This window comes from Impatiens glandulifera, chromosome 8 (assembly GCF_907164915.1).
Source record: "Impatiens glandulifera chromosome 8, dImpGla2.1, whole genome shotgun sequence".
In the NCBI taxonomy this organism is placed as follows: Eukaryota; Viridiplantae; Streptophyta; class Magnoliopsida; order Ericales; family Balsaminaceae; genus Impatiens; species Impatiens glandulifera.
In genome coordinates, this window is record NC_061869.1 from 3771093 (window position 1) to 3798052 (window position 26960).

Genomic DNA, 26960 nt, shown 5'->3' on the forward strand with positions numbered 1-26960 from the left:
GAAAAGATTGGGATTAAATATGTAAAGTTGATAAATATATAGATAATATTAATAAGGTTAAAAAGTTAGTGTAAGAAAAAATATTCTAAGAATATTCTTTTGGGTTTGAGAATGAATTTTTGGGTTGGAGATAAATTACTGTTTGATGGGATGTTTACTGCATTTTGAGTTTGAGAATGGGTTTATGGGTTGAAAATGGTCTAATAAAAAGTAATAATAACAATAAAATCATCTTGGAGAATCCAAATGAAGCCAATTTTTTACATAGAATTACCTTGTGCAATAAATTTTTTATTTTCAAAGTTTATCTATAATTAAAAAAATAATAAAAATTGATATGACAACCATTTAGAAATAGTAAATTAACTGAACACAAACAAATCTGAATCAATAAGCTTCCAAAGAAAATCAACATCCTTTCTCATCATCTTTAAAATTCAGCAAAAAGAATAATATTAGCATAAACAACACCAAATTGAAATAAAATAAAATAAAGATTGCCCCGACATAGAGATACCTCAATTTCGTCCTCGTTTTCTCGATCGATCATTCCTATTAGCATAGCTTCTCAATTTCTGCAGTATTTTCCTCTCACAAATGCGTAACATCATAGAATGATACACCTTCCTCTCTTTAACCGAACAACAAGTTCTCATTGCCATAACATCATCTTCAATCGAGTTAGACCCATAAGCACTCTCTCGCATATCCGCAAGCAACAGAAGGCCATTACGCACACTTACACTCAACAAAACGTCCTCCATATTATCGGTTTGTTCCTTCAAAAGAAAGCTCAACGATTCATTTGAAGTCACCCCAGTTGACAACATGTGATCCAGATCCTCATATGCTTTGTCTGATAACAACATTACATAGAGTAGAATCAGAAGTTCTATTTGTGGTATCCCATCAGATGAGATCTCGAAATATTCTGAGTTCTGACTTGAACAACTAGAATGACCTAGTTTCCGCCAAAGTGATAATCTTGCTCTACTATGGCGTTTGGAATATAACGAGCAACTCCACTGGAGTACAAGATCAAGATCCACGTTGACTATATCGAAAGGATTGTCTGATTCTGTAAATCCGTAGCGATGCAAGAGTGCTGCATTACCCAATAATCCATATGTATTGAAAACCTGAAATTTTTAGTATTGTAAGAAACTAGAGCCTTGTTCAATCTTTGGGTTATTTGAATAACTAGTAAATTATTTCAAAATAATCTTGTCCAATGTAGGTTATTGAAAATTGAGTAGAATACCGATGATTTGAATGATGTAATTGAAGAGGGGATAGTGAGTTATTTGTGATTTTCTCCAAGAGAATCCCAAAATCGGACTAATCTAGTTTGGACTATAGATTAACGTAAAAGAAATAGAGCACCATGGTCAAACACAACTTTCGGTTCAACTCTGAAGTCTGAACCAATAAAAAGGATATTCGCTTTTCAAAGAAAAAACAGAGCATTACTAAAAAGATCAGAACTGGCTCACCTCGGTTCCAGCTTTAACATCTTTCACCATAATCATTTCAAGAGCTGTGTTATCATCTTGAACAAGAGGGGACTCAGATCGATTATCATCAGAAGATACATCTTCATCAACAACGCTTGAATCATCTTGCATATCAATATTACTGTTCTCAGATTCACTATCAGATTCAAGTCCAGAGGTGAAATGCACATCCTCAGCTCCAGTCTTGTGATTGAAACTGTAGAAGGTAAAATAGAATTCTAAGAATTCACTTGTAGAAGTATTTTGTATACAAGATTGAGTTTATCGAAAGCATCCATTCAATCAATCAGTGATAAATGCAGGAAAAGCAAAACATTTTACTTCTAATAACACTAACTTACAGATCTGATAATGGAACCATTCCATATCCATGGTAGTCATCTATCTGAAAAGATCTAGAAGCTATGAGACTTTTTGCTGCAAGGTACTGTTCAAGTCCAAAGAATACTGGATTCAGATTCAAATGTTCTAAGGAGAGAAGAGGACAGATACATTCTTGCCAATCTTCACGTACTAAAACCTTATCATCTTTGATTATCTGCCTACAATTTTTTCAAAAAATGAAAATGTATGAGATCTTCCTTAGGTTAAAGCACTAATGATATAAACATGATGAGATTACCTTATGGAGTTCAGTTCCAACAAGAAGAGAGTCGATTTCATCCAAAGTCCATAACAATGGAATGGATTCACTTTCAGGTATAACCTGAAGATAACCGAACCAAGGAGAGAGAGATCCCAAGCTCTTTTCATACATAATAGCAACCGAAAGTCCAAGGAAACCGTCAAGATCGGCCTCTTCTATCATTTCTCGACCTGATGATGTTTTGATAGTAAGGCACGATTGTTTCGGAATCTTCGACACAACATCGCCTATAGAAAGATCGCAATTCGCTCTAACAAGGATACCATGTTCATCACCACCGTCAATAAGAGCTAAAGCGTCGCTGCATTCAATTCCATTTGAAGTCATCCATCGCTTGAATGTTCTCAATCTCCTGCTCATGGAAAATCGGTTGAATAAAGAATGAATGTAGAGATTCGATTTGTGAAGTTAAGGTTATGATACGTGTGTAATCGTATATAGAGAGTAATGGAGGAGTACCTGGAAGCCATGGACGCCGGCGAGAATATGGACGTCCGGCTGAGAATGAGAAATTGAAAAAGGAAACCTTCGTCGACGGCGGGATGAAAGAATAAAGAGAGAAACTTCAGATAATGGGCTAGGATTTTTCTTTGTGGGCTAGGCTTTTTTCTATCAAGGCCCAAATTTTCGGTCCACTCATTTTTTACTATAATTATTAAGTAAAAATAATAATAGTTGATTAATTTGAGAGAAATAATGAAAACATAAATAAAAAAAAAGTTTAGTAGCAATGAACAAACAAAAAGTAAAATCTAACATTGACTCCTCCAAAATCCTCAAGAAGATCAATAAGTTCAATGACCGCTTGCATAGATTTTACGTAATAGTTATTAACACTTTTAAGAAAAATAATAATAATAATAATAATTAAGGTTTTAAAATACGCGGTCCGACCGGCGGTCTAACCAGTCCGACGGCGAAACGGTTGATGAAGCGGTCCGAATTTTATCTTTAATACGGTTACCTTTCGAACCGGTCAAAATCCGGTCCGACCGGAAAATGAAACCGGATATTTCCGGTTCGTAAGGTTTACTTTATAAGTTATTATTATTTTCTTTCTTTTCTTCCGGAAACACTACTTTTAGATCTATTCGATGAGGAAGAAAGAAAGAGGAACCAATTCCCAAACTAACCTTGTTTCACGTTCAACTTCTTAAACTAAGATACTATTTTCATTTATTCCCAAACTAACCTACTTTACTATTCAAATTCAGTTTTTTACTTTTATTTTTATTTTTTTAATTTTTTTATATTTAAATTTATTATTAAATATATATTTAACTTATTATTTTTTTTTAAAATATTTAAATTATTATTATAAGTTTGATTATTTATATTTTAATATATATATTTAAATTATTATTTTTATAAATTTGATTATTTATATTTTAATATATATTTAATTTTACTTATTATTTTATATAACATTTCTTTTTATTTTAAAAAATTTATAAAAAAAATACATTCGTTCAAAATATTATTAAATAAAGTGGAAAATAACGAGATTATAGATTTGAGAAACAATAATAAAATCATAAGTCAAAATTGTTTATAAACGAACAAACCTAACATAAAATATAGAGTTAACGAATTTGAGATATGTTCAAAAAAATCAATATTGTACCTTATAAATAACATATGATTGAGAGAAATATGATAATTTTATTCCTAATAAAATTTTGAAAAAAAAGAAAAACTAATGAAGTAAAAGCTGAGTGTATTCAAATTGAGATGGATAGCTCAAGAAAACCATAATAATTTATGGGATGTGTGGCCAAAAAAATTATACAAAAAATAGTCAAAGATGTATTGAGTAAAATTATCAATAATTTAGAGAAGAATGATAGTAATAATTTTTATAAATTATTAAATTATTATATATGGTTATGATTAAAATATTTTAAATATATTAGTATTTATCAATTATTTATGAGGATGGTAAAGTAAATATTTATTATATTATATTATATAAATAATAATAATATAAATATATACATCAAAATATAAATAATCTAATTTATAAAAATAATAATTTTAATATATATTTAATAATAAGTTTAAATATAATAAAATAAAATAAAAATATAAAAACTGAGTTTAAATAGTAAAGTAGGTTATTTTGGGAATGAATGAACAAAGTATGTTAGTTTGGGAATTGGTTCAAGAAAGAGCATACCCTTTCAGATCTATTCGATGAGGAAGAAAGAAAGAGACATCTTAAAAGTTATATAACAAGTTCAGTTATAACAAGAAAAGAGAAGAATAAAGAGATTGTAAATCTTTTTCTTAATATCTTCCATATTATCTACCTTTATCTCTTCATATTTGTGGATCTATCATCTTAAACTCTTAAATCTATTATCTTTGTGTTGTGTTTCTTCAGATCTATAACTTTTCTTTTGGGTATGCATGATATCTGAATAATAGACGAGGATGAAGAAATAAATAAGTGACTAGGTATGCATGATGGGTTAGAGCTGGGTTTAGCGAGTGATGGTAAGGAGGGAGATAATGACGGGATGGAGAAAGAAATAAGTGACAGGTATGCTGGGTTTAGGGAGTGAGGGTAAAGAGAGATAATAATGTTGCAATTAGAAAGAAAATAAAGTGAAAATGAAAAAGATAATTAAGTATGTACTATATAATTATATGACCTCTAATTTAATCTTAGATTTTCTGATAAAAATTTACTAATTTAGTCAATTTAGTATTTTTTAATTCTTTTTTAAATTTTAATATTTACTAATTTGTTTGTTCATAGGTGATATTTAGTGTGATTGTTATTTTGATAGTAGAGAATTATAGATATTTTTATTTTAAAGGTAGAGAATTATGAATATTTGATATAATATTAATTTAATTGATAAATTATTAAATTTAATTAGCATTTAATTGATTAATATTCATATGCATAAATGATTATATATACCATTTATGTACTAATGTAATTAAATTTATTTAAAATAAAAATAAAAATAAAATCCGGTCCAACCGGTTGGACCGGTCGGACCAAAGTAAACCTAAAAAACCGGGTTCACGATCGAAAAGGTTTTCAGAACCTTGATAATAACAATAATAATATAGGCCTATGTTTCAAAAACATCTTTTAACTGAATTAAAATTGAGTTTAAACATTTAAAACATTGAACATTATTAAATTTGTTCATATATAATTAAGTTATATTCTAAAATATTAGCTCTTTAAATTCATATTTAATAAAAGCAATATTTTAAATAAGTTAATAAATCTTTGTTTAAAATCAAATTCAACTTTTCCAAACAAGCTTAAGTTTAAATTCTTAATAAAAGCAATGATAGGTTGAAGTGAGATTATAAACATAGACTATGGAAATATTTATTTAGGCTTACCATTGTAAAGATAAAGATTGTATTTAAATTTCGGATATAGTAATTTGATTTAGGGCGGGTTAAAAAAAAGATGGACTTAAAAATAATAGAAGAAACATAAATTTTACCCATTTTTAATAATTAAATAAATAAAATTGAAAAAAATTAAGACGTAGCATCTAAACCTAAAATTAACAACGGTTAGATAGATCTATCCAATCTGAATTTAAAAATATCTGAATGTAGAATTTGATATAACAAAAATAAATTTAATTTGTACTCAGAAATTATATTTAATAAAATTATGATATACAAAGTTTACATCTAATTGGCTTCATATTTAAATTTATTCAAAAAATCTACTGATGATTCCTAGAAAGGGGCAAGTGATCAAACATACCTGATGGTTGAGGATCTAAGGCATAAGATAGAAAATAATGGTAAAATAGAAAAGGTTACAAAAATAGATAATACATGAATGTATGTATATATTGCAATAAATCAGATTTCTTATTCATGTTTATAAGATTAGATTTAAAAATAAAACAGGGTAAACCTGTCAAACCTTCAAACAAAATGAACTAATTCTTCCCAAATAGATCAGTATCAATATCTCGAACAATTTTCTTGGATGGTAGCACAATAGCGGCTATTGGATTATCAGGCAGCCCACCACTTTCATCGATGATAAGTCTGAGCCCGTCGATATAAAGTTTCCCATGGTGACCACTTACGACTATGGTTTGCAGCTTCTCAGTTAGTTCCTGCGAAGTATAAAACTAATCCATTTGAGAAATTGAAGAAAATTAATCAACAATTCTTTGAATCAAACAAAAACTATTTTACCTTTGGAGTATCCCAAACACTTTTCCTCCCACTTAGAGCTTCAACTTTGGGCACACTAGTGTCTCTAGCTTTCAAAAGTGTCAACTGCTCCTCAACGCCTTTCCCGTCCTCCAAGCCAGCGTGCACAGCGATCAGTTTACAATGCTTTATTGTTCCTTCCTCGGTTTCTATACCTACATCATCCTAAAACCAATACCCATCTTTAGGAAATCGTATTGCTTCCTTGAGAATTGACAATGATACCAAAGAAACGCAAAGTTGCAATCCATAGAAAAAAACAGTTTTAATGTCTTCTTAGTTGTAGAAAATTGAAGGGGAGTTTTATTATTGAGAATTGTGATTATCTACGATTTAATACCTTTAATATAAGGTAATGAGATCCTAATCAAATCTAATTATTCTCAATCACATCATAAAAAATACACTATTAAATTTGTTAATATATATAATTAAGGTATATTTCAGAACATTAATGAGATATATTTTCAAATAAATTTATAATATTTTTTTGTTCAAACTCGTATTCAGCCCGGATCTAGGTTTTTCCAAACAAAGCTACAAAATATTTGGGTCTGGAATTGAATTTGGATAAGAAAATGTCAATAACTTTTATGAATTTATTATGTCTATTTAAGTTATGTCTCAAATCGTTATTTCATTAAAATCCACGTCGGATGACATACTAGACAAAAAGTGTTTTCAAATAAATTTAATTGACGGTTTCTCATTCAAAGTCGGACCGAGACCCAAATCCATACCCAAAAATTGTTTCCAACATCATTCTCTACATAAAAAGCATTCACTTTGGTTTCTATACCAACATCAACCTAAAACCAAAACCATCGATTTTCATCTTGCTTCTTGGAGTCAAAGAGGATAAGATCATAAGAGTTGCATGATATAAGAAGAGTTTTTAAAGCCATCATTCTCTAGATAGGAAGCATCCCTATAAAATAATAGAACAAACCTAGTTTTTCGAGAAAATATAATAGAACAAACTTATAAGACACAAATGTTACCTCTTCATGGATCCAAACAAGATCAGCAAGAAACTTCTTGTGTGTCTCAGGAACAGCCTTGATCAAATCTGGTGCAACAATTATACTTGTCTATAATTTGCTTCATTTTCCACAAACAAAACATAATAAATCTTGCATTTCTTAAAAGAATGTTAACCTTTCATAACTACAATTTCATTTTGAATCTATACATAATATATATCTTCAATTTCTACAAGCCAAGCAAAGGAAAGCAAAGCAAAGCAAATCAAAAGGAAAGAAACAATATCCCCTCTAAAACCCAATACATTCCATTTTGCATCATAGTTTATACCCCATAAAAATTATGAACATTTAAAGAATCAGTATAAATATGATATGGTATTAGCACCAGATTTGTTATTATTGTTATGAAACTAGACTAAAACTCAAGCTAATGCTCAAGATAATGAATGAAAATCATGAAATAGAATAACCTAGGTTAAACTGAAAAATCATACCAGCAGATCCATGAGGAACTCCATAAGATTCAAATGTAGTCCCTGCATCATAAATGGAACCCAGATATACAGTTTTCTTAACAAGGTTGATTTTAGTCTTAATCTTCCCAGCCCATCTCCTTCCCTGCAAATGCATATTCTCATAACCCTCATCTCTATACCAACCTTCTCTGTCCTCGTTCGAGGCATACGCCGCCCACGTCTCTGAGAATTGAGACCCATCTGGCGGCGGGGGGAGAACACCAAGGAAAGCGGCGAAAGCGAGGTCATGGTTACCGCAGAGGAAGACATGGGATTGATTAGGATATTTGGAAGGGAGGGAGATTAGGAAATCGATGACTTGACGAGTATCGGGACCTCGATCGCAATAATCACCGAGGAAGATGATGAGAGCGGTGTCGAAATCGGGAGATTTGATTAGGGTTTGGAGATTGAACCAGAGGTTTTGAAGCTTTGTTATGTATCCATGGATGTCTCCAATGCAACATACTACTCTATCTTTGCTCGATTTCGTAATACTGTATTCTATTGTTTCCTTTTCCATCTTCTTTCTTTCTCTCTCTAGAAATGGGGAAGTTTAGAAATTAAATATTCCTTTTATTTCTTTTTCTTTTGAATAAGTGGCATAGGTTTGGTTTGATTTTCTTTAGTCAATTTTGTTGTTTATTAAATATGTCATTGTTTAATTTTCAGAGATATATCAAAATTAAATTGATGGGTCGATAAAAAAATCGAATAACTCTGAAGTTACTTGTGAGTCTCGAGATCCATGCAACGACGGAATAATAGTGTGTTGTATAAAAAAACCACAAAAAATGTAAAATCAAATGGGCATAGAATGATCAGGTAAACAACACCCAAAAAATGGGATAAATGATAAATTTATTACTCTTGTTGAAAAGATTTCTCAAATTTAAGACTCCTAATTTTAATTTTTTATCATTTAAAGAACTATTGTTATAATATTTTGTTATATTTAATACTTCATTTAGTAACAATGTTAATTTATATATAATTCTATTAAATTTTTTATGATTTCATTTAATATTTACTTTTATTTTAATATAATATAATTTTTTTTCTTTCTCTCATGTTCATCTATCTTTTCTCCTGTTCACTCTTTCAGCACTAGACAAATTCGTCTGTCCTCTCATCAAATTTAATTGTGATTCTGATTTCCTCCGATGGGTTCCGATTTTGGTATCAGTATAAAACTTCAACGCCGAAAATCGACCGGCTAATCAACAACGGAACCGAAGTTGTCCGATGATTCCCGAACCGAAGTTATATTCAAAGAAGAAATGCAAGGAAACAGAGTTAGAAGAGAATACATCAAGTACTCATTTAGAGACGTATATGAAGGTAGATGTGATTCACTTTTGAGGCGTATTCCAGAAGGTGATAGAATCCTAAACCTAATGAGGCAGAAGCAACTCAATGAAAATAATGATGAAATAAGCTGGAAAACAGAAAGCAATGAGAAGTTTATTACAGGAAAGGCATGGGAAATTGTTAGAACAAGAGGACAGGAGGTAGATTGGCATAATGTGGTATGGTCTCCAAAGATTATTCCTCGTCACCAATTTATTCTCTGGCTGGTATACAGGAAAAGGTTGACAACAAAAGACAGAATTCGAAAATATATAAACATTCCTGATATCAACTGTGTCCTATGTTCGGGAGTTGAGGAAAGCATAAACCATTTATTTGGGGAATGCTCTTTTGTAATACAAATCTGGAGGATGTATGCTGCAAACATGAACATCATCAACTTTCCAAGAATATGGGAAGAAATTCAAGAGTGGATAAAGAATAAAGCAAAAGGAAGATCCTTCTATGTAAGTATGTTGAAATGCTACTTTGGAGCAGTAATCTACAATATCTGGAAAGAAAGAAATTCAAGAACTCACAGTGGAAGAAGTAGAACCGCTGAAGATATTTGGAGAGATATAACTTCAGATGGAAATGCACTCATTCAATCCTGGAGAGGAATCGAAAGGAATGAAGAGAATAGAAAGCTCTGCCATATATGGGATATTTCGTTTGAGAAGGTCACAAGTAGAATAAAAGTAAAAACGCTTTAGGCGCTAATTGATTATTGTTATTGTCTGTAATTCAATTATTGTTTCATTGTCAAATCTAGAAATTGTCTAGATCTGATCTTAAACTTTTGTATTTTTTTCCCTCTTTTGGGTTTTTTTAATGAAATGACACTAAGCTGTTTTCCCAAAAAAAAAAAAAAAAAAAAAAACATTCCCGAACCACTATCAATTGTTACTGGCTTGTTTAATGCCTTTCATGGAGTTATCAACAATTATTGATTCCGACACCGTTTTAGAGAGATAATTTGAGGACAAAGAGATGTTCTTGAGTGACATCAAGTTACCAATAGAGTCGGGTAATTCTCCAACGAGTTCATTTGATGAAAGATTCAAGAGTTGTAGGTTTTCTAAAAGAGTTATCGAAATGGGTATTTTACCTCTAAGCTTATTGCAGGAGAAATCAATATGGGTAATGTTGAAATGCCATTGTTTCGAGAGAAACCCAGATAAATTTGCTTGTGAAATCGTCAGATATTGGAGTTGTTTCATGTTTGCGAGGATGACGGTCCGCTGGAATTGACATAGACGTTGAAGGTTAAATTAGTGATTTGGAAGATTTGGAAGGGGAGACGATGGTTAGTGCTGAAAGGGAGAAAAGAAGAAGACAATGAATATGGGAGAAAAAAATATATTAAAATAAAAGTAAATATTAAATGAAATTGTAAATATTATAACAATAGTTCTTGAAATGACAAAAAATTAGGAGAGTCTTAAATTTGAGAAATCTCTTCAACCAGAGTACTAAATTTATCATTTATCCTCTCGAAAAAATCATTCTGACAAAATAATGATAGTGTTGACTAAATAACAAATAAATAAGTACATATGATTGGATTAAGACCAATAAAAATATGATCATTGACTATTAGGATAAAACAACTTAAAACAAAATTAAGAGAATATGATTAAAAAAACATCAAAAGAATTATTTTAAAAAAATATATTAAAAAAATATAATATACATTATTAGAACTATCCATCAATAAATAAATTAATTATTAATTGAGATAGTCAAATACTAAATTTTATAGATTTTGTAACTCAAGAATAAAATTTTAATTCTAATAATAAGAAGAGAGATTTTATTAAAATAACATACAAATGAATGATAAAGAGCAAGAATTGGGATACTTTCCATGAATGCTATAAAAGAACATAAATTAATATAGATACTTTAACAAAAACAAAAATAGTGCAAATTTACGGTTAAAAATCCTTAATCAATAGCAATTGAATTTTAAAGTCTCTAGTTAACCATACTTTTGAAATAAAATATAATAAAAAAATAACAATTTTATATTAGACTTGTATCATACAAATATTTGAAAAATAAGAAACTCATTGTCTTTTTAAGTTGGTTTTAATTTATTTGACACAACTTGAAATAATATTTTTTATTTATTTATTTATGAATATCGGTTTATTTTAAAATTTTGTATTATTATTTGATATGTGCATAAAAAATATATTGTATTAAGTTTAGTCGTTATGTATGTGTCATGAGAGAATGTTGAATAGAGAACTTATTTACTTTTGCATTGTTGAGAAATGTCTAGTATATAGAGCATTTTGTGAAGTATTACCGAGATTAATTAGGTGATGCTTAAATTTTTAGGTAGTTGTTAAAAAAAATAGATTAATGCCACTGATATTTTTATAAAGTTAAAATTTCAAAACCGATATAAAAAAAATAGTAGGTTAACATTTTGAACTAATATTGTTTTTTAAATTTAAGAAGTTAAATATTGAAACAATCTTTTGTTTTGTCCTTTAGTTTAGGAAGTTAACTTTTCGAATCGATATTTTTTAAAATTAGTAAATTAATATGTCCAATCGATATTTACTTCAGGAGAATCGACATCTAAAAAAAACTTTTGATACTTAAATTATCATAATTGATTGTGTTAAATAATTAATAATATATATTTCTTTTATTGTATTTTTTTCAAACATAAAAATGAAATTAAATTTATCAATTCTTATGAAATTAGAATAAAAAAAGTCATAATTAATATTTTAACTTTTTTTTTTCAAGTTATAAATCATATTTTTCCTATTACAGAGATCTATATTAATGTATGTACTATTATACTAATTTAAACAATTGGATCTGTGGCGCAATGGTAGCGCGTCTGACTCCAGATCAGAAGGTTGCGTGTTCGATTCACGTCAGGTTCAAATATTTTTTTAATGTTATTACGTTTGTAGCTCGAGCTTTATATTTCCTTGCCAGCCCTCTCTCATTCTCAAACCCTCTATCCCTTCTTTCTATTCTCGGACAACCAAACTCATTTATCTTTTCCCTTATATTTTCGTTCTTCTTTCCTTTCAGCAAAACCATTTTATCTCCCTTCTCCTTTCATTTTTAAATGGTCAAATTTCTATTTTTTGTAGCTCAAGCTTTATATTTCCTTGTCAGCCCTCTCTCATTCTCAAACCCTCTATCCCTTCTTTCTATTCTCGGACAACCAAACTCATTTATCTTTTCCCTTCCATTTTCGTTCTTCCTTCCTTTTAGCAAAACCATTTTATCTCCCTTCTCCTTTCATTTTTAAATGGTCAAATTTCTATTTTTTTTAGCTCGAGCTTTATATTTCTTTGCCAGCCCTCTCTCATTCTCAAACCCTCTATCCCTCCTTTCTATTCTCGGACAACCAAACTCATTTATCTTTTCCCTTCCATTTTCGTTTTTCCTTCCTTTCAGCAAAACCATTTTATCTCCCTTCTCCTTTCATTTTTAAATGGTCAAATTTCTATTTTTCATAATTTTTTTCCATTAAAAGACTTTGAAACATCTATTTTTTGGATTATAATATTAACGGAGCAACTTGTTCATTGTCTTCACTATTTCATATTTTGAATCGTGTAGAATTTGAAGACCACTATATAATCATTATATCATATTGTCAAACTTTTAATATTTGTGATGAACATCTTTTAAATATTTAATTTCGTTTATAATTTCTAAATGAGATGTTTGTGATTAAATAATTATCTTTCATCTTTAAATTATGTGATAATATTTATATTTTTTAATCTTAAATAATGCTGTGATTATATATGTTTAGTTTATGAAATATATATTATATTATGTTTGAGACATTATTTAGTGGTAAATATAATTTTAATTAATAAAAAAAAATTAGTTTTCGAGTTTGAGCTTGAGTAGCTTGAATTGTAATCGAGCCAAGTATAAATTATGATACTTGATCAAGTTTGAGTATTTACAATGCAATTTGAGTCGAGTTCGAGTAGTATGGTACTCGACTCGACTCGTTTATATCTCTAGTTATGATTATCTCTGAGATTTTTTTCGAAAAATCGATAGAATTAATCAGAGAAGTTAATCATTATTCTTGAAAACTTACTAGCTCAATAATCATTTAAATCATATATATAATTACTATGATATTAATTTTACTTGGAACAAGTTTTATTTTCCATGAAGACTTCAATATTTATTAAAATAATTTTAAACCATTAATATATAAAATCTTATTTAAACTAGTAAGATCATAATTTCATACAAAGTGGTCATCATAATTTTGATGGTTAAATAACCATTATTTCAATGAATATTGATGATGATCTTCCCAAAGATGGATTGGACTACTCAAGATTATCATAATACTATTTGTCATTAGTTATATTCAATACTTTATTGTATACAAGAGGTAAAATGTAATATTCAACAATTATTAGATCCATAAGTCGCATAAATGAATGTATAATGATATATATATATATATATATATATATATATATATATATATATATATATATATATATATATTTCCATATAGTGGAATTGTACTACAACTTTCTTCGGCATGTTTATAGAAACAATATAACACTTCAATAATTATATTCAACATTTACATATATGATATGTTGCGTTCTTTTTAATAAAAAAAATTAACACTATATTATAATTTGACGGATAGTATTAATTGAGAATAACCAACTTTAAAAAAAATTAACTTAATCCTACCTTATGGTGTTCCATAATAACAAAAAAGATCATGCTAGTGAAGACCTTACATCATATCTATCTAACTCTAGACATTGAAGATAAACCATAAATTAAAAAAAAAAATGCTAATAAGAATTCACAAATACCAAAAACATCATAACACACCATTTATTATTAATTATATTCAACACTTTATGTATACAAGAGGCAAGTGTAATTTTCAACGATTATCTTGCGAGTGTACAATGAAAAAACATGTATCTTTCCAAATAAGCAAGCAATTGTACTACAACAAACAACATAACATACTCTTTGTCAATAGTTACATTCAACACTTACATATATAACATTTGTTGCGCTCTTTTTAATAAAATTATAATTCGGTAAAAAAATGCAAGTACAAATTCACAAACACCGTAATTATCTTATTTTTCAAAGTTTTATTATTAACATCACTCTCATAATTCAAACCACAATTTCATCAATCTCTCAAATTTGCACCCCTTCAAAAATTTATTATTAACATCACTCTTAATTCCCCAAATACCATAATATATTTTCATTCAAAGATTTATTATTAATATCATTTCACAATTCAAACCACAATTTTATAGATCCCTCAAATTCGCACATTTTCAAAGATTCATTATTAACATCCCTCTTGATTTAAACCATAATTTCTCTCAAATTCGCACCCACACCTTACTTTCATTCATTCACTCTTTAATATTCACATTAGTTGGGATTAAACCTTGGTCTCGAGTTTCACAAGTGAATATTTTATCTATTGAACTACTTGTGATTGTTGAATTTAATTTGTAGTTTTATGAATTTATATATATTTAACCGTTTTTAATGAAGAACAAATAAAAGGTAGAATGAATAATTTTTTTTAAATTAATTATATAAATAATAAATATGTAGAAAGTATGTTAAAAAATTATTAATTGTTAATAAATTATTTGGACATTTTAGTTAGAGAGTGATGCGAAAATATTTTTAAAATTTAATATATAATTGTAAAATAATTAATATAAATAGAATTATTGATATATAAATATTTTTTATTAAAAAATATAATAAAAAAATATAATATTTTTAAAAAATAAAATAAAAAATAATGGTGTATGTAATGAATATGTAAAAAATAAATTATAATCTAAAAAAATAATTAAATAATATGAAAAGAGAATAATATATTAATATAAAAATGAGACAAAAATTAAATGAAATTAATTTATTATTATTTAAATATTTAAAGAAATAATTTTTAAATAAGTTGTTATTATATATATTTATATCAATTGTAAAATAATCTGCTAATGAAATATAGTTTCAAAATCTTAATTATTAATTCTTTAGATGATTTGTAATCGTTTCAAATTTATGACAATCAAACTACGATTCAATCAAAATATCCGTTACTCTAATATATATCTAAATTAATCACAATTTTAAACCCAACAAACTAAACAAATTAAAATTAAACATTATTATATATATAGATTATATTATTATAAATATCGGTATTTAAAGTTAAGTTACAAATTCAAAATATATATAATATCTTTAATTTTATTTTTAACGGTTTTGAATTTATTAGCAAGTGAATCACACAAATAATTCAAAATAAACATTCTTATATATATATAATTTTTTTTTTTCTAATTTCCATTTTATACGTTCCAAATAAAAATAAAAAATAATTATAATTACATATATATATATAAAGATGTGATTTGCTATAGGATTGACTGTACAGCGTAATGGATGAAACACCAGTAACGTCGAACGAGCAACCGCAGACTCCGGCGCCGGTTCCGGCGACAGCAGCTCCAATACCGGCTCCGACGTCATTAGCGTCTACAACACTGTCATCTTCTTCTTCCGTTCCTTCCATTTCCTCGTCGGCAGTTACGCCTTCCCCGATCCAAGATCCTAGCCCTAATTCTCCTTCAATATCCCAAACGCAACAACAATCATCCGTCCAAAGCTCTCAAGCGCGACCTCAATTCAACAGGCCATGGCAGCCTCCGTCACATTATACGCACTTCTCATCTTCTTCGCAGCTTTCGTCTATGCCTCCTTCTTTTGCATCTTCATCTTCGCCGTCGACTCCACCAGTGCCTCCTTTTTCGTCTTCTTCTTCGTCTTCCACATTGCCGCCTATGGCGCCTCCACCGGTACAAAAAGGTGGGATGGCAATCGGTCTCCCTGCACATCATCCGACCGCTGCTTCTTCTCCTTCTTCATTTTCTTCTCTGAATCCGCCTCCTCTAGGGCAACAATTTGGCGGAATGACTCGTGGTTCCGCACCTGCACCTGATTCTACCTCAAGTCCTGGCACATCACAGGTGCTAGCGGTGTTTTATAGCTGACTGATTTCATTTAACTGAATATTCTTTTCGGATATTTATCTAGTTTTGTTTCTTGTTCTTGTTCTTTGATTTGGTGTAGTTGAGACCTCCGATCCAAGGAATTCAGGGCATGGGATCCACAGGATCATTTAGCTCCGGCCCTACAATGCGGCCCGGTGGGATGTCTTCTTTACATCATCAACAAAGACCAATGCAGTCTTCTGTGAGAGCGCAAACCAGTGCAAATAGTCAGGCTTCTACTTCCCAGGTCAGTGAACTTGAAGCTTCTCTTTCATTTATTTGTGCTCCAATGATAGAGTTAGGCAATATTCTACATATTAACAGTTGCCTAGAGTGAGAATTTGCATCTGTCCTCTGGTATGTTTTGTTTGTGTTCTATAATTGAGGGAATTAGTGAAACAAGTATACCCTATATGACAGTTATGAATGACAATGTGATTTAGAGGCACATGCCTTACTTAGGGTTTGATTGGATATAGGTTATTTGGGGTTATATAGTCCAAACTCAATGATATGATGTACTTTTGACACCTTTTAAAACAAATTTTTGTTTTTATAACCATAATCTAAACCCAATAACCCAATCTCAAACAACCTCGAGTTTCTTACCTTTATGTTTGTTTCGCTATGTGGATGTAGTAGACTAAGGAAATGAAGCATATGCCCTTGACGTATGAGAAGTAGATTTGTGTTCTAGGAAGAAACTTTATATTGAACTTCATGTACTTAATAATCTTGTCTTGAAACCACTCAAATCCTCCTATCTTGTCCCAAAATAACACAATAAACTACCTTAACCTAGCTGACCCTCCAACACATTAAGAAGTAGAACTTGTCTTAGGCTTCCTTATATAAGGCATTCAATGAGAAATCTAGGAGCATTGATTGATTGAACTTGTTAGATGAATAACTATACATTGAACCTATTTTAAAGTAGCTTCTAAAGTTGTGATTTTTGACTCGTCTGCATTTGCATGTGTGGGTGTTTGTAACCAGTATAGTAAAGAATATAGAATATAAAATATGAAAGAGGAGATGAAACCAAGAGAATATAGGAGAGACTATTATTGATAATAGAAAGAGAAGGCAGACACTACACAATTTATATCATAAGTGATGAATATGGTGTCCCCTTCTTATATAGGACCTGGCCTGACAAACTTTTTTCATGTCACTAATAATTAATAAATCTAATTTACTCGCAATGTAACCAAAGATGATTTTCACTGAAAGGTGAAGACAGTAGGATGCAAGGAAGTCTAAATAAAATTTACCAGAGATATTCTATAGGTAACTGAAGCTTCTGTTTTTTTTTTTCTTTTGTGTGTGTATGGAAATTGTTGGAAGAAAAAACCAAAGAACATAATGTGTAAAATGGGCACGAGTGAAAGTCAAACGTTTGGTTTATTAATTCAATCCTTTCTCACAATTTAATTTTTTGAGTTCAATCAGTCTCGAAATCTTCCTTGGATGCCATCATCCGGATCACAAGGGACTACTCCTTTCCCGCCATCATCATTTAGGCCGCGGTCAATCACACAACAGTTACAACAAAGAGCTCAAGTGAATCGGCAACAGATTCAGGGATTACCCCTAGCAGCAGCATCACAGCAGCCGGAGCATGGGTCGTCTTCTTCCCAACAACAGTCACAACCACAGCAGCAGCCACTTTCTCCAGTCAATCCTCAACATGAACAATTCCCTCCTTCAAGAGTTGCACAATCTTTAACAAATCAGCTACAGATCCCGAGAACCGCCCCAGGAATTGGAAACCAGAAACCTCCTCAATCAGTTGGACAGCCAGCCTCACTTCAGCCAACTCCTGTCAGTAGAGCACAAACTGCCGATGATGATGAACAATGCAATAGAATCCTTGGTAAAAGAACCATACGTGAGCTGGTTTCCCAGGTGCATATATTGTTCTATTGATTAACGTATTTCCATTGAATTTTGTGCTTGTGCATGGAATATTTAGCCTATTTGGAATCTTGGATCATGATTGAAATTATAGTGAGAGTTTTGCTGCAAATACAAAATTATTTTTAGATCATAATCTAAATTATTGTGTGAAGAGATTTTTTTCTTGATGATGATTAGATTATTTCTTGGATCATAATCAACATCACAAATTATATTACAATACATCCTATTAACCTTCTCCTCTAGTCTTTGTTATATGAAATGAACAGTGAAAGTGAATAATATCAAAATGAGTTGAGGGTGAATATATTGTAGAACCAAAGAGGAGTTTTACTTTTTTGGTAGTGAATATGTATCAGCAATCCATTTATTTTAAAAATCACAGGACATCCTATCCTTAATCTGCGTAGTTGTTTCATCTTTATACAGATTGACCCGTCAGAAAAAATGGATCCTGAAGTAGAGGATATACTTATTGATATTGCAGAGGAATTCATGGAGTCTGTAAGTTGTTATCATCATTCTCATGTTTTCTGACTCTGATCACACCATGGGCCCAATTTGGTAAAATACTTTTGGATATGGATTCAAAGCTGACAGATAAACCGCAAATTAATCTCCAAATTTTTCTCCAACTAATTTCGTTTCAAATGCGATCTCATCTTGATCTACATCGAGAAATCTTGCAGTATTGGTTCATGAATCTATCCAAAAATAGAAAGATCATTTGATTTAATGAACTTCCTCGATTCTATTCAAATTCACCCTAATTTGCATTTGATGTTTACTTTTTGTTTGCAGATAACAACTTTTGGATGCTCGTTAGCTAAGCACAGGAAATCAACTAGTTTGGAAGCAAAAGACATACTATTGCATGTTGGTTAGTTTTTTGTTTTTGTTTTGCTATAAAGAGGACTTATTGGTTAGTTAAGGCATTGATTCATGTGGTTCAATCAACCCGCACTTTTACTATCGTATAATTCAATTCATCAACCAAAATATCCTTCATTATTAAATGATTAAATTCTAAGGATATTTTGGTCATATCCAAATAACCAAAAGATTATTCTAATAACCGAAGATCTCAAACAAGGTCTTGTGCATTTTTCTTTAGTATATTTCTTTCTTATCTAAAACTTTTTTCCACATTGCAGAAAGGACCTGGAACATAAGTCTTCCTGGATTCGGTGGAGATGAGATTAAGACCTACAGAAAACCTGTAATTATCTCTTTCCAATGGTTGATTTCTTATTAATAATCATCGAGAACTCGTTTGATGTAGCGCTTCATTTAAAATAATCAGATTTTTTGGAAAAAAATGTTAAAAAGTGGATTATTTGGATTAAAATTACTAAAATATCCTTTGTATTTAATATTTATAATGTTATAAAAACTATATTAATGATAATTTGGTATTACAGTTCATAATTGGATGATTTTATTGATGATAGGATGACAAGTTTGCTGCATATTCCCTCTCTTGACTGTGCTGCATATTTTTAATTTGCAGTTCACAAGTGATATTCATAAAGATCGACTTGCAGCGGTATGGTAGAATCTTGTTCATATTTTATTCTCTATTTCAAATGCCCTTATATTATTATACATACCGATCTGATTGATTGTAAATGTACATAACAGATTAAGAAATCAATTAGCAGTGGTGAAGTGATAACAAACACAAAAGCGTCTACACAAGCCATTGGAAAAGGTCATCATAATCCGACAAGAGCACCATTGAACAATTTGGGATCTCCAAATCCTCCTCCTAAAACCCGCGAAGCTTCCTGAACTGAAACAACGGAGTTAGTCGCTACTTTGATCATTTGGTAAGTAAAACATGTCTTGTTATGTTATTATTATTATGGTCAAGTCATGTCATATGCATGATATTCAGAAACTTTGAGTTTGGGACAATGAATGAAAATCTTTATGTTTCTGTCTTAAATACCTTGAAACAATTAAAGTTTTTGATATCACCAACCTTCTACGGTAACTCAAGTGGTCTTGTCTAAGAGACCAAAGCTTTGATTCTCATTAAAAACAAGTGGGCATGCATGGACAAGTTTTCTCGAGAGACAAAAAACCGGGCTATGTTTAGCTCATTGACACAAAAAGTGGACAATGCATACAAAATTAGTTTGTTTTGCTTTCTTAACTTTTTTGCTTCCTCATTATAAGGTTTTGTTTGGCTGAATAATTTAAAATGGGTCTTATTATTTTAGAAATTGAAATTAGAGAGGTGCAACAAATTGTGTATAAATGATTAAGAACTCAAAGGAGTTAAGAAATAGGAAAAGTAAATTGAGTTATTTTTAATATTTCTTTAAACAAAAGAAACCGTTAGGTAATCAATAAAATTGAAATTAGAGAGGTGCAACAAATTGTATAAATTTTTAATATTTCTAGGAATCAAAATGAATTTTATATGTAAGTTGAAGTAGCACTATGAAATTCTTCTTTTCTAATATAAATGTAAATAAAGAGGTTAGTTTAGATATTTTACATAAGTTGAAAGACAAGATTGACTAAATTGTAGATCCGAATGAGAATAACTAATTTAATTTAAGAAATAAATTATTAAAATAATATACTTGATATTCTAATAAAATTGAAGTATATATAAACCTCATTACAAAATAATAAACAAAATTTTAATTTATTCCTAAAATGTTTTTATATTTAAATTTGGATACATAAGTAATAATAAAAAGTGTCTTTTTAAAAGGACTTATCAAGAATAAGATACATGTGAAAATAATAAATAATTTTTTTTATTGCTTACATTTTTCAAATAAATCAAAATAAAACACTACAATTTAAATCATTATATAAAGCTGTTAAAAAAACAGTTTTATAAGTGTCTGATACTCATTATAGATTTAGAATAAAAAACTTGTATTTATCTTTCTTCTAAATTTCATAAACACCAAATAAATTTGAAAATAGTTTAAAATATTTGTTTCCTTCTTTATACTCATAAGAATTTAATATTTAAACTAATAATTTTTTAACCGATACATTTGATTTATTTACTTATCATAAACACAACATAATAGGTAAACAAATGCTATTCTGTTTTTCAAAAAAAACAACAAGAATAATAAAGAAATGATTTGGGCAATTTTTTAGGATAATATTTCAGTCTTGGATAGTCTTTTACGACTTCGTGTTTTCATCGCGGAGCAATTGGTATTCCGTTGTAAGATTCTCATTCTCAGCATGATTTGAGCTTTCATCGTGGAGCAACTGGTATTCAGTTGTGAGATTTCCATTCTCCGTATGATTAGTGTTTTCATCGCGGAGTAACTGGTATTCATTTGTGAGATTCCCATTCTCCATTGACGGTGGAAGATCGCTTTTCCTCTCCCTGTCAAAAGAAAAAATAAGGATAATACGCTGTATGCAGATTTATTTTGAGGTGGCGAGAGAGGAGAATATACGTTTTTGAATATATAATAATTCCAACTCCCACAATTGCGAATGAAACATAGTATAACCAGTCCACCTGCAAATTTCAAACTGCAACATGTCATTACCTTCTTATTTGGATCGATAGAATTATAATGTAGTCTTCTTCGATATTTATTTACCTTCTGGCGGTAGATGAAAATACGAATGACAACAGCCCACATGTCGGATGTGAGGATTGACAGATTGAACAATGTCGCTCCACTCATCTGTGCACATTAAACAAAGATCGCGAAAAACTGTTAACTTTTAAAATCAATTGTTCCTTCTCTTCTATTTCTCTTCTAACCCTATTTATTGTTTTTGCGAAACTCTTCCAATTCCAAATACTAGTACAATTGGAAACTAAATTAAAACAAAAAAGTGGATGCATGTGTTATTTTGTTTTTGTATGAGGAAACGGGTTCAGATACATAAACATAAAACAATATTTTGAGCGTACATATATATATATATATATGAAAGTTGGAAAATTGTCTAGCCCGAAAATGTCTCTACTTAGAAAATTGGATTAGCCTCAATAAACTTTTAACTTAGATTCAAAGTAAGTATATGCATGCATATATATGTGAATGATGCTATAAGAATATGTAATATCATGGTCATTTAGGTTTTAGGGTTCTATCCTAGCCCGCATATTTTTCTAAACAACCACATAATGTAAATGACATGCAATTATCTTAGTGTATGAATGATGCAATAATAATATGAAATATTGTGGTCATTTAGGTTTTAGGGTTCAATCCTAGCCCAGATCTTTTTTTAAACATCCACATAATGTAAATGACATGCAATTATCTTATTGTATGAATGATGCAATAAGAATATGTAATATCATGGTCATTTAGGTTTTAGGGTTCAATCCTAGCCCGCTTAATTTTTTTAAACATCCGCATAATGTAATTATGTAAATGACATTCAATTATCTTAGTGTATGAATGATGCTATAAGAATGTGTAATATCAAGATCATTTAGGTTTTAGGGTTCAATCCTAGCCCGCATATTTTTCTAAACAACCACATAATCTAAATGACACGCAATTATCAATCATAACAACATACTTTTGAACAAGAGCTGAATAAACATGAAACTAAAGCTGACCTGCAATACCAAGGGTGTCAAAGTGTAGAAAATGAAACTCCCCGTCGCATAGCCAACAAAACATAGGATCTGAAATCACAACAAATAGAGAAAAAAAAAAGAATAATGACAGTTAAAATAGTTTTATTAATTTTAAATCTGAACTTTTAACAATTTTGAAAATAAAAGTTTCATTTTTTATCTTCTCCAAACTTTTACATAATCTCTCTGGTTCTTACTTTAGCTATAATAAAAAACAGACAAATTTAGAAAAACTTACAATATCTGTAGACCATTCTACTGATTGAAGACTCTTCCACTCTAATAAAGCTCTAAAGGAAGTGAAGGAATAGCATATTTGTGCTCTTTCCATGATAGTCTTTCAAAAGGATATCAATGTTAAAATGACAAAATAAATATAATAAACAAAAGAAAACTACTTTCGGGGCGTTACAACTTCAAGAGTATTTATAGAGCAAAAAAGGATACATTTGTACTATGCTCACAAGCATTGCGAAAAGACTAAGCATTGCCACAACTTCAACGCGATCTTTCTTTTTCACACAAAACTCCTTCATTTCATGTCTCAAAAGGCATCCATTTGCCATTTTAGGCCGTTAGCAGCCAAATCCATAAAAAATAACTATTATTAGTAAATAGTACTTACCTCACCAACATTACTAAAAGCGTAGAAAAATGTGCCTGTGATGACGAGTAAATCGCCAAGAAGAGGTTTCGAGCCACCTGAAGATATATTGAACCAACATTTTTAATGACTAATGAACTTGTTTGAATTCAAAAAGTAAAATCCGGTCTTTAGTAACAAAGGTAGTGCCATCACCTCCACCACCAACACCAGCATCAGACAAAAGCACGAGCCCGAGACCAAGTATACAGATGGCTGCCCCAACAAACTGCCACAGGGAATATCGTGTGCCCAAGAAAATCCTAGTAAGGATTATGACCCACACAATAGTCCAACAATCCAACAATGACACACTTGTAATCGATGAGTATTGAAAAGCTTTGTTGACTGCAAAATGAAGGCCAGATTCAATTGTAACTAATTCACATAGATTACATGCACATATTTTCCAAGTAAAATAGATGGAGATGATAAAAATACATAAAATGGCATAGACTTGTCTTTACTAGAAAGAAAAAAAAGAGATAAACGGGTTTCTTATTAACACTTACCAAAATAATTTCCTTGTACATCCACAAAGCCAAGGGGGAAATACCAATACCAAGGAACCTGTACAAGAAACCAAAAACCAAACATATACACTCTATTCGAATAAAGTGCTAGCAATTGTAGCTCATTTGGTAAGTACTTATATGAGCTCATTACACAGATAGACATTAATAATTTTTCCGCAAAATTTAAAAGTTCTATAGATATTCAATTGGGTGGCAAAGCAAGCAAAGAAGATTTGCAATTATGTTTAGGGTGTCCTTTTGGGGTGGAGATAAGAAAAATGACAGCTGAAATTTTTGCTTATTGTAGAATTTTACCATGATCATTAAAGGAGTTCATGTTTGTTATTTTGCTATCGAACATTTACATTGAAGGCATTGAAGAAAGATGGAGAAAAATAAAATATATGTGTGTATGATTTATCTTTGATATGAACAAAACGTTTTCAGCCGAACAGGTCAAATTTGATCATCATCATCTACAGTACTACTCATAACTTCTATTGCTCTGTAATTAGATTTTAAGAACATTGTACTCTATGATTATACTAGATAATCAATAAAACCTAGATCCTACTTCCAAATTCGCTCAATAATGCTAAATTCCAACTTCCATCCAATATATTCAGTAAGATTATTGAAATGATTAAAACTAACCAATAATTTCCGGCGCCTGTAAACCAAAATGCTTCCATAAACCAAAGCCAAAGCCAGATAAGAGAAAAATGTAAGTGTAACAGGCGTGTCCACGCCTAACAAATTGCAGAAACAAACAACGAAACTGATAATTCAATTAACATAATAACGAAATTTGGCCGGAGAAAGTAAAGCTTATAGAGAAAATCGACGATAAAAGAATCAAAAACATGAATCGTGAAAATGTAAAAGAAAAATAGGGATTTCAATTCTCACTTACCAAGCTCAGCAACGAGAGAAGAACTGAAGCCAATGAGCGACATTACAAACGAAATCACTTGACCGAGAAACAGAACGTAAATCGTCGACGAAACTCGCTCATGATCTCTAAACCAGCTGATAATGCTCATGACTGATGTAAGTAACCGATCGAACAGAAACCGGAGACAGTTCCAGCGTAATTCCGTCTGATCCTGCTTAGAGAAACTGAGTGTTGCGTTTGTTTTGCGATTGAAAAAGTTGCTTTATGAAGGTGGAGAGATGATAGATATGAATACTTTAGAGAGAGAGAGTAAGAGATACGCCCTGAGGAGAGAGATGACCGGAGAAGTTAAGCCGGTGGGGGAAGAGTAAGCATGACACCGGACGGTAAGTATAACCGCTAGTCAACCCCTTCACGTGTATAATATTCTAAACCCCCATACTTTTATTTTTTTTAAACTCAGATCTAGAATTCAATAATAATATAATAATAATAATGTCAGCCTATTTGTTATATTTTATGTGGTTTATTAACCAAATTTTAATCTTACTCTATTAATTCATTTGTTTGGATGTGCTTAAAGATTATACATAGTTTAATTTAAATAAATAATTTATGTCACTAATTTAATTATATTGAAATTAAAATTTTTATTATTCAGATAGTCAAAATCATCATTTTACTGAAATTATGTAATTAGTTAGTGATATGAATATTTTATTATTATTTATAAATATCACGTAAATAATAAATTAATTATGTTTAAATTATTTAAATAATTTTTTTAATAAGAAACTTAAAATTTTAATATTTTAAAAAGAATTTCTAAAAATTCAATTAATTCTCAACAAAGAACTCTAATTTGATAATTCGATCTTATTTATTTTTTAAATAATTCAGAGTGAAAATTCGAGCTAACTTATTTCGAATTGAAAAGAACATTCTATAACTAGACCACTAACTCAATTAATTTTTAAGAAAATAACCATTTGTAGAATTAAATTAAATAAAAATTGAACCAAAAAAAAAAAGAAAATTTTAAATATTTTAGTAAGTCAATTTCTTCAATTTAAAAACTGATTTGTACCGTAATATTTTGTAACAAGATTATTAAAACTTAAAGAAATTTTTATATATATATATATATATATTTTATTATTATTTAAAATATAAAATAAATTTTAACTTTATTTAAAATATAAAATAAATTTTAAACTATAAATTATTTTATAATGTTTTTTTTTACTTTGTTTAATATACAGAATTTTTTTAAAGATTATATTCTATATTATTAATCACTGTAATTTTTTTACAAATAATAGTCTAAATAATGATTCACGTGCTTAATAGAAGTGTACTCTAAATTTAAAAAGATATTTTTCTTCTGACACAGTACAATTAAAAAGTGTCTAAATTAATTCTTTTTTTTTGAAATATCCATATTTTTTAATCATTATTTTTTTTATATATATATATTATTTTTATTAATAGTAATATATAAATTATGATGTGACTTTTAAAATAAAATATTAAAATTTGTAATGTTTGGAAACAGGGTAACCCACTGGTTTTACATCCAACTTTATTTTGTTTGGTTTGTTGGAAACGTCAATTTATAAATGGTGGTTGGGGGCTGTGGGACCACTCCAGTCTCTCTTATTTATTTTTTTATTTGTGTTTGTTTGATTTTGAGTTTATTTTAAATGTGTTAGATAATTTTTTTAATTGATCTTATAATTTAGTAATAATATCTCGTGCGATGTATGCGGATAAAAATATATTGTTACAACGTCTCGCGTTCATTAATTTTGATGTTGAATTTAATATAAAGTATTATTAGCTTAATTGGTTAAAAAATTGTATTTGTTTTTGTTAAGTTGCGAGTTAAAAACATACATATAACATTTTTAATTTTATTTTTAACCGTTTTAAGTTATGGGCGAGTCAACTTAGAATCCGACCTAAATATTCATTTACTCTTACATATATATTCAAATTAACCACAACTATCGACCTCGGCAATTCGAACACTTTCAAAATTAAACATCATTATATATATATTAATATATATTAGTTAGTTAAAAATGT

General features: G+C 29.6%; 4 protein-coding genes and 1 non-coding gene across 7 annotated transcripts; 2 read left to right on the top strand and 3 right to left on the bottom strand.

The window, feature by feature from the left end:
* Nucleotides 1–362: 362 nt before the first annotated feature.
* LOC124911744 (ribosomal lysine N-methyltransferase 3) lies at nucleotides 363–2728 on the bottom strand. Of its 2 annotated transcripts, XM_047452257.1 has the most exons (5): nucleotides 2620–2728; nucleotides 2137–2512; nucleotides 1856–2052; nucleotides 1494–1710; nucleotides 363–1139 (listed from the first exon to the last, which is right to left on the bottom strand). In XM_047452257.1, the coding sequence occupies exons 1-5, from the start codon at nucleotides 2628–2630 to the stop codon at nucleotides 519–521; spliced, it is 1422 nt and encodes a 473-aa protein (XP_047308213.1). In that variant the 5' UTR covers nucleotides 2631–2728; the 3' UTR covers nucleotides 363–518. The 2 variants fall into 2 exon arrangements, with proteins under 2 accessions (XP_047308213.1, XP_047308214.1); XM_047452258.1 differs by lacking the exon at nucleotides 2620–2728 and having other exon boundaries at nucleotides 1856–2056; nucleotides 2137–2411.
* Nucleotides 2729–5961: 3233 nt separating this feature from the next.
* Nucleotides 5962–8419, bottom strand: LOC124911622 (tyrosine-protein phosphatase RLPH2-like). Its single transcript, XM_047452126.1, has 4 exons — nucleotides 7853–8419; nucleotides 7374–7441; nucleotides 6355–6537; nucleotides 5962–6272 (listed from the first exon to the last, which is right to left on the bottom strand). Exons 1-4 carry the CDS (start codon nucleotides 8394–8396, stop codon nucleotides 6090–6092), a joined length of 978 nt encoding a protein of 325 aa, XP_047308082.1. The 5' UTR covers nucleotides 8397–8419; the 3' UTR covers nucleotides 5962–6089.
* A 3641-nt stretch (nucleotides 8420–12060) lies between these two features.
* On the top strand, nucleotides 12061–12132 carry TRNAW-CCA. The gene has a single exon. It is a non-coding gene; the product is annotated as a tRNA-Trp (tRNA).
* Nucleotides 12133–15660: 3528 nt separating this feature from the next.
* On the top strand, nucleotides 15661–20194 carry LOC124912119 (transcription initiation factor TFIID subunit 12). Of its 2 annotated transcripts, XM_047452679.1 has the most exons (8): nucleotides 15661–16281; nucleotides 16385–16552; nucleotides 17758–18213; nucleotides 18655–18729; nucleotides 19027–19105; nucleotides 19380–19444; nucleotides 19736–19771; nucleotides 19867–20194. In XM_047452679.1, exons 1-8 carry the CDS (start codon nucleotides 15694–15696, stop codon nucleotides 20014–20016), a joined length of 1617 nt encoding a protein of 538 aa, XP_047308635.1. In that variant the 5' UTR covers nucleotides 15661–15693; the 3' UTR covers nucleotides 20017–20194. The 2 variants fall into 2 exon arrangements, with proteins under 2 accessions (XP_047308635.1, XP_047308636.1); XM_047452680.1 differs by lacking the exon at nucleotides 19867–20194 and having other exon boundaries at nucleotides 19677–19771.
* A 1127-nt stretch (nucleotides 20195–21321) lies between these two features.
* On the bottom strand, nucleotides 21322–25177 carry LOC124911776 (solute carrier family 35 member F1-like). The gene is made up of 11 exons (XM_047452289.1): nucleotides 24891–25177; nucleotides 24632–24726; nucleotides 23975–24032; nucleotides 23619–23810; nucleotides 23445–23521; nucleotides 23267–23349; nucleotides 23058–23109; nucleotides 22799–22867; nucleotides 21819–21905; nucleotides 21669–21733; nucleotides 21322–21595 (listed from the first exon to the last, which is right to left on the bottom strand). The coding sequence occupies exons 1-11, from the start codon at nucleotides 25018–25020 to the stop codon at nucleotides 21385–21387; spliced, it is 1119 nt and encodes a 372-aa protein (XP_047308245.1). The 5' UTR covers nucleotides 25021–25177; the 3' UTR covers nucleotides 21322–21384.
* Between the last annotated feature and the right edge of the window lie 1783 nt (nucleotides 25178–26960).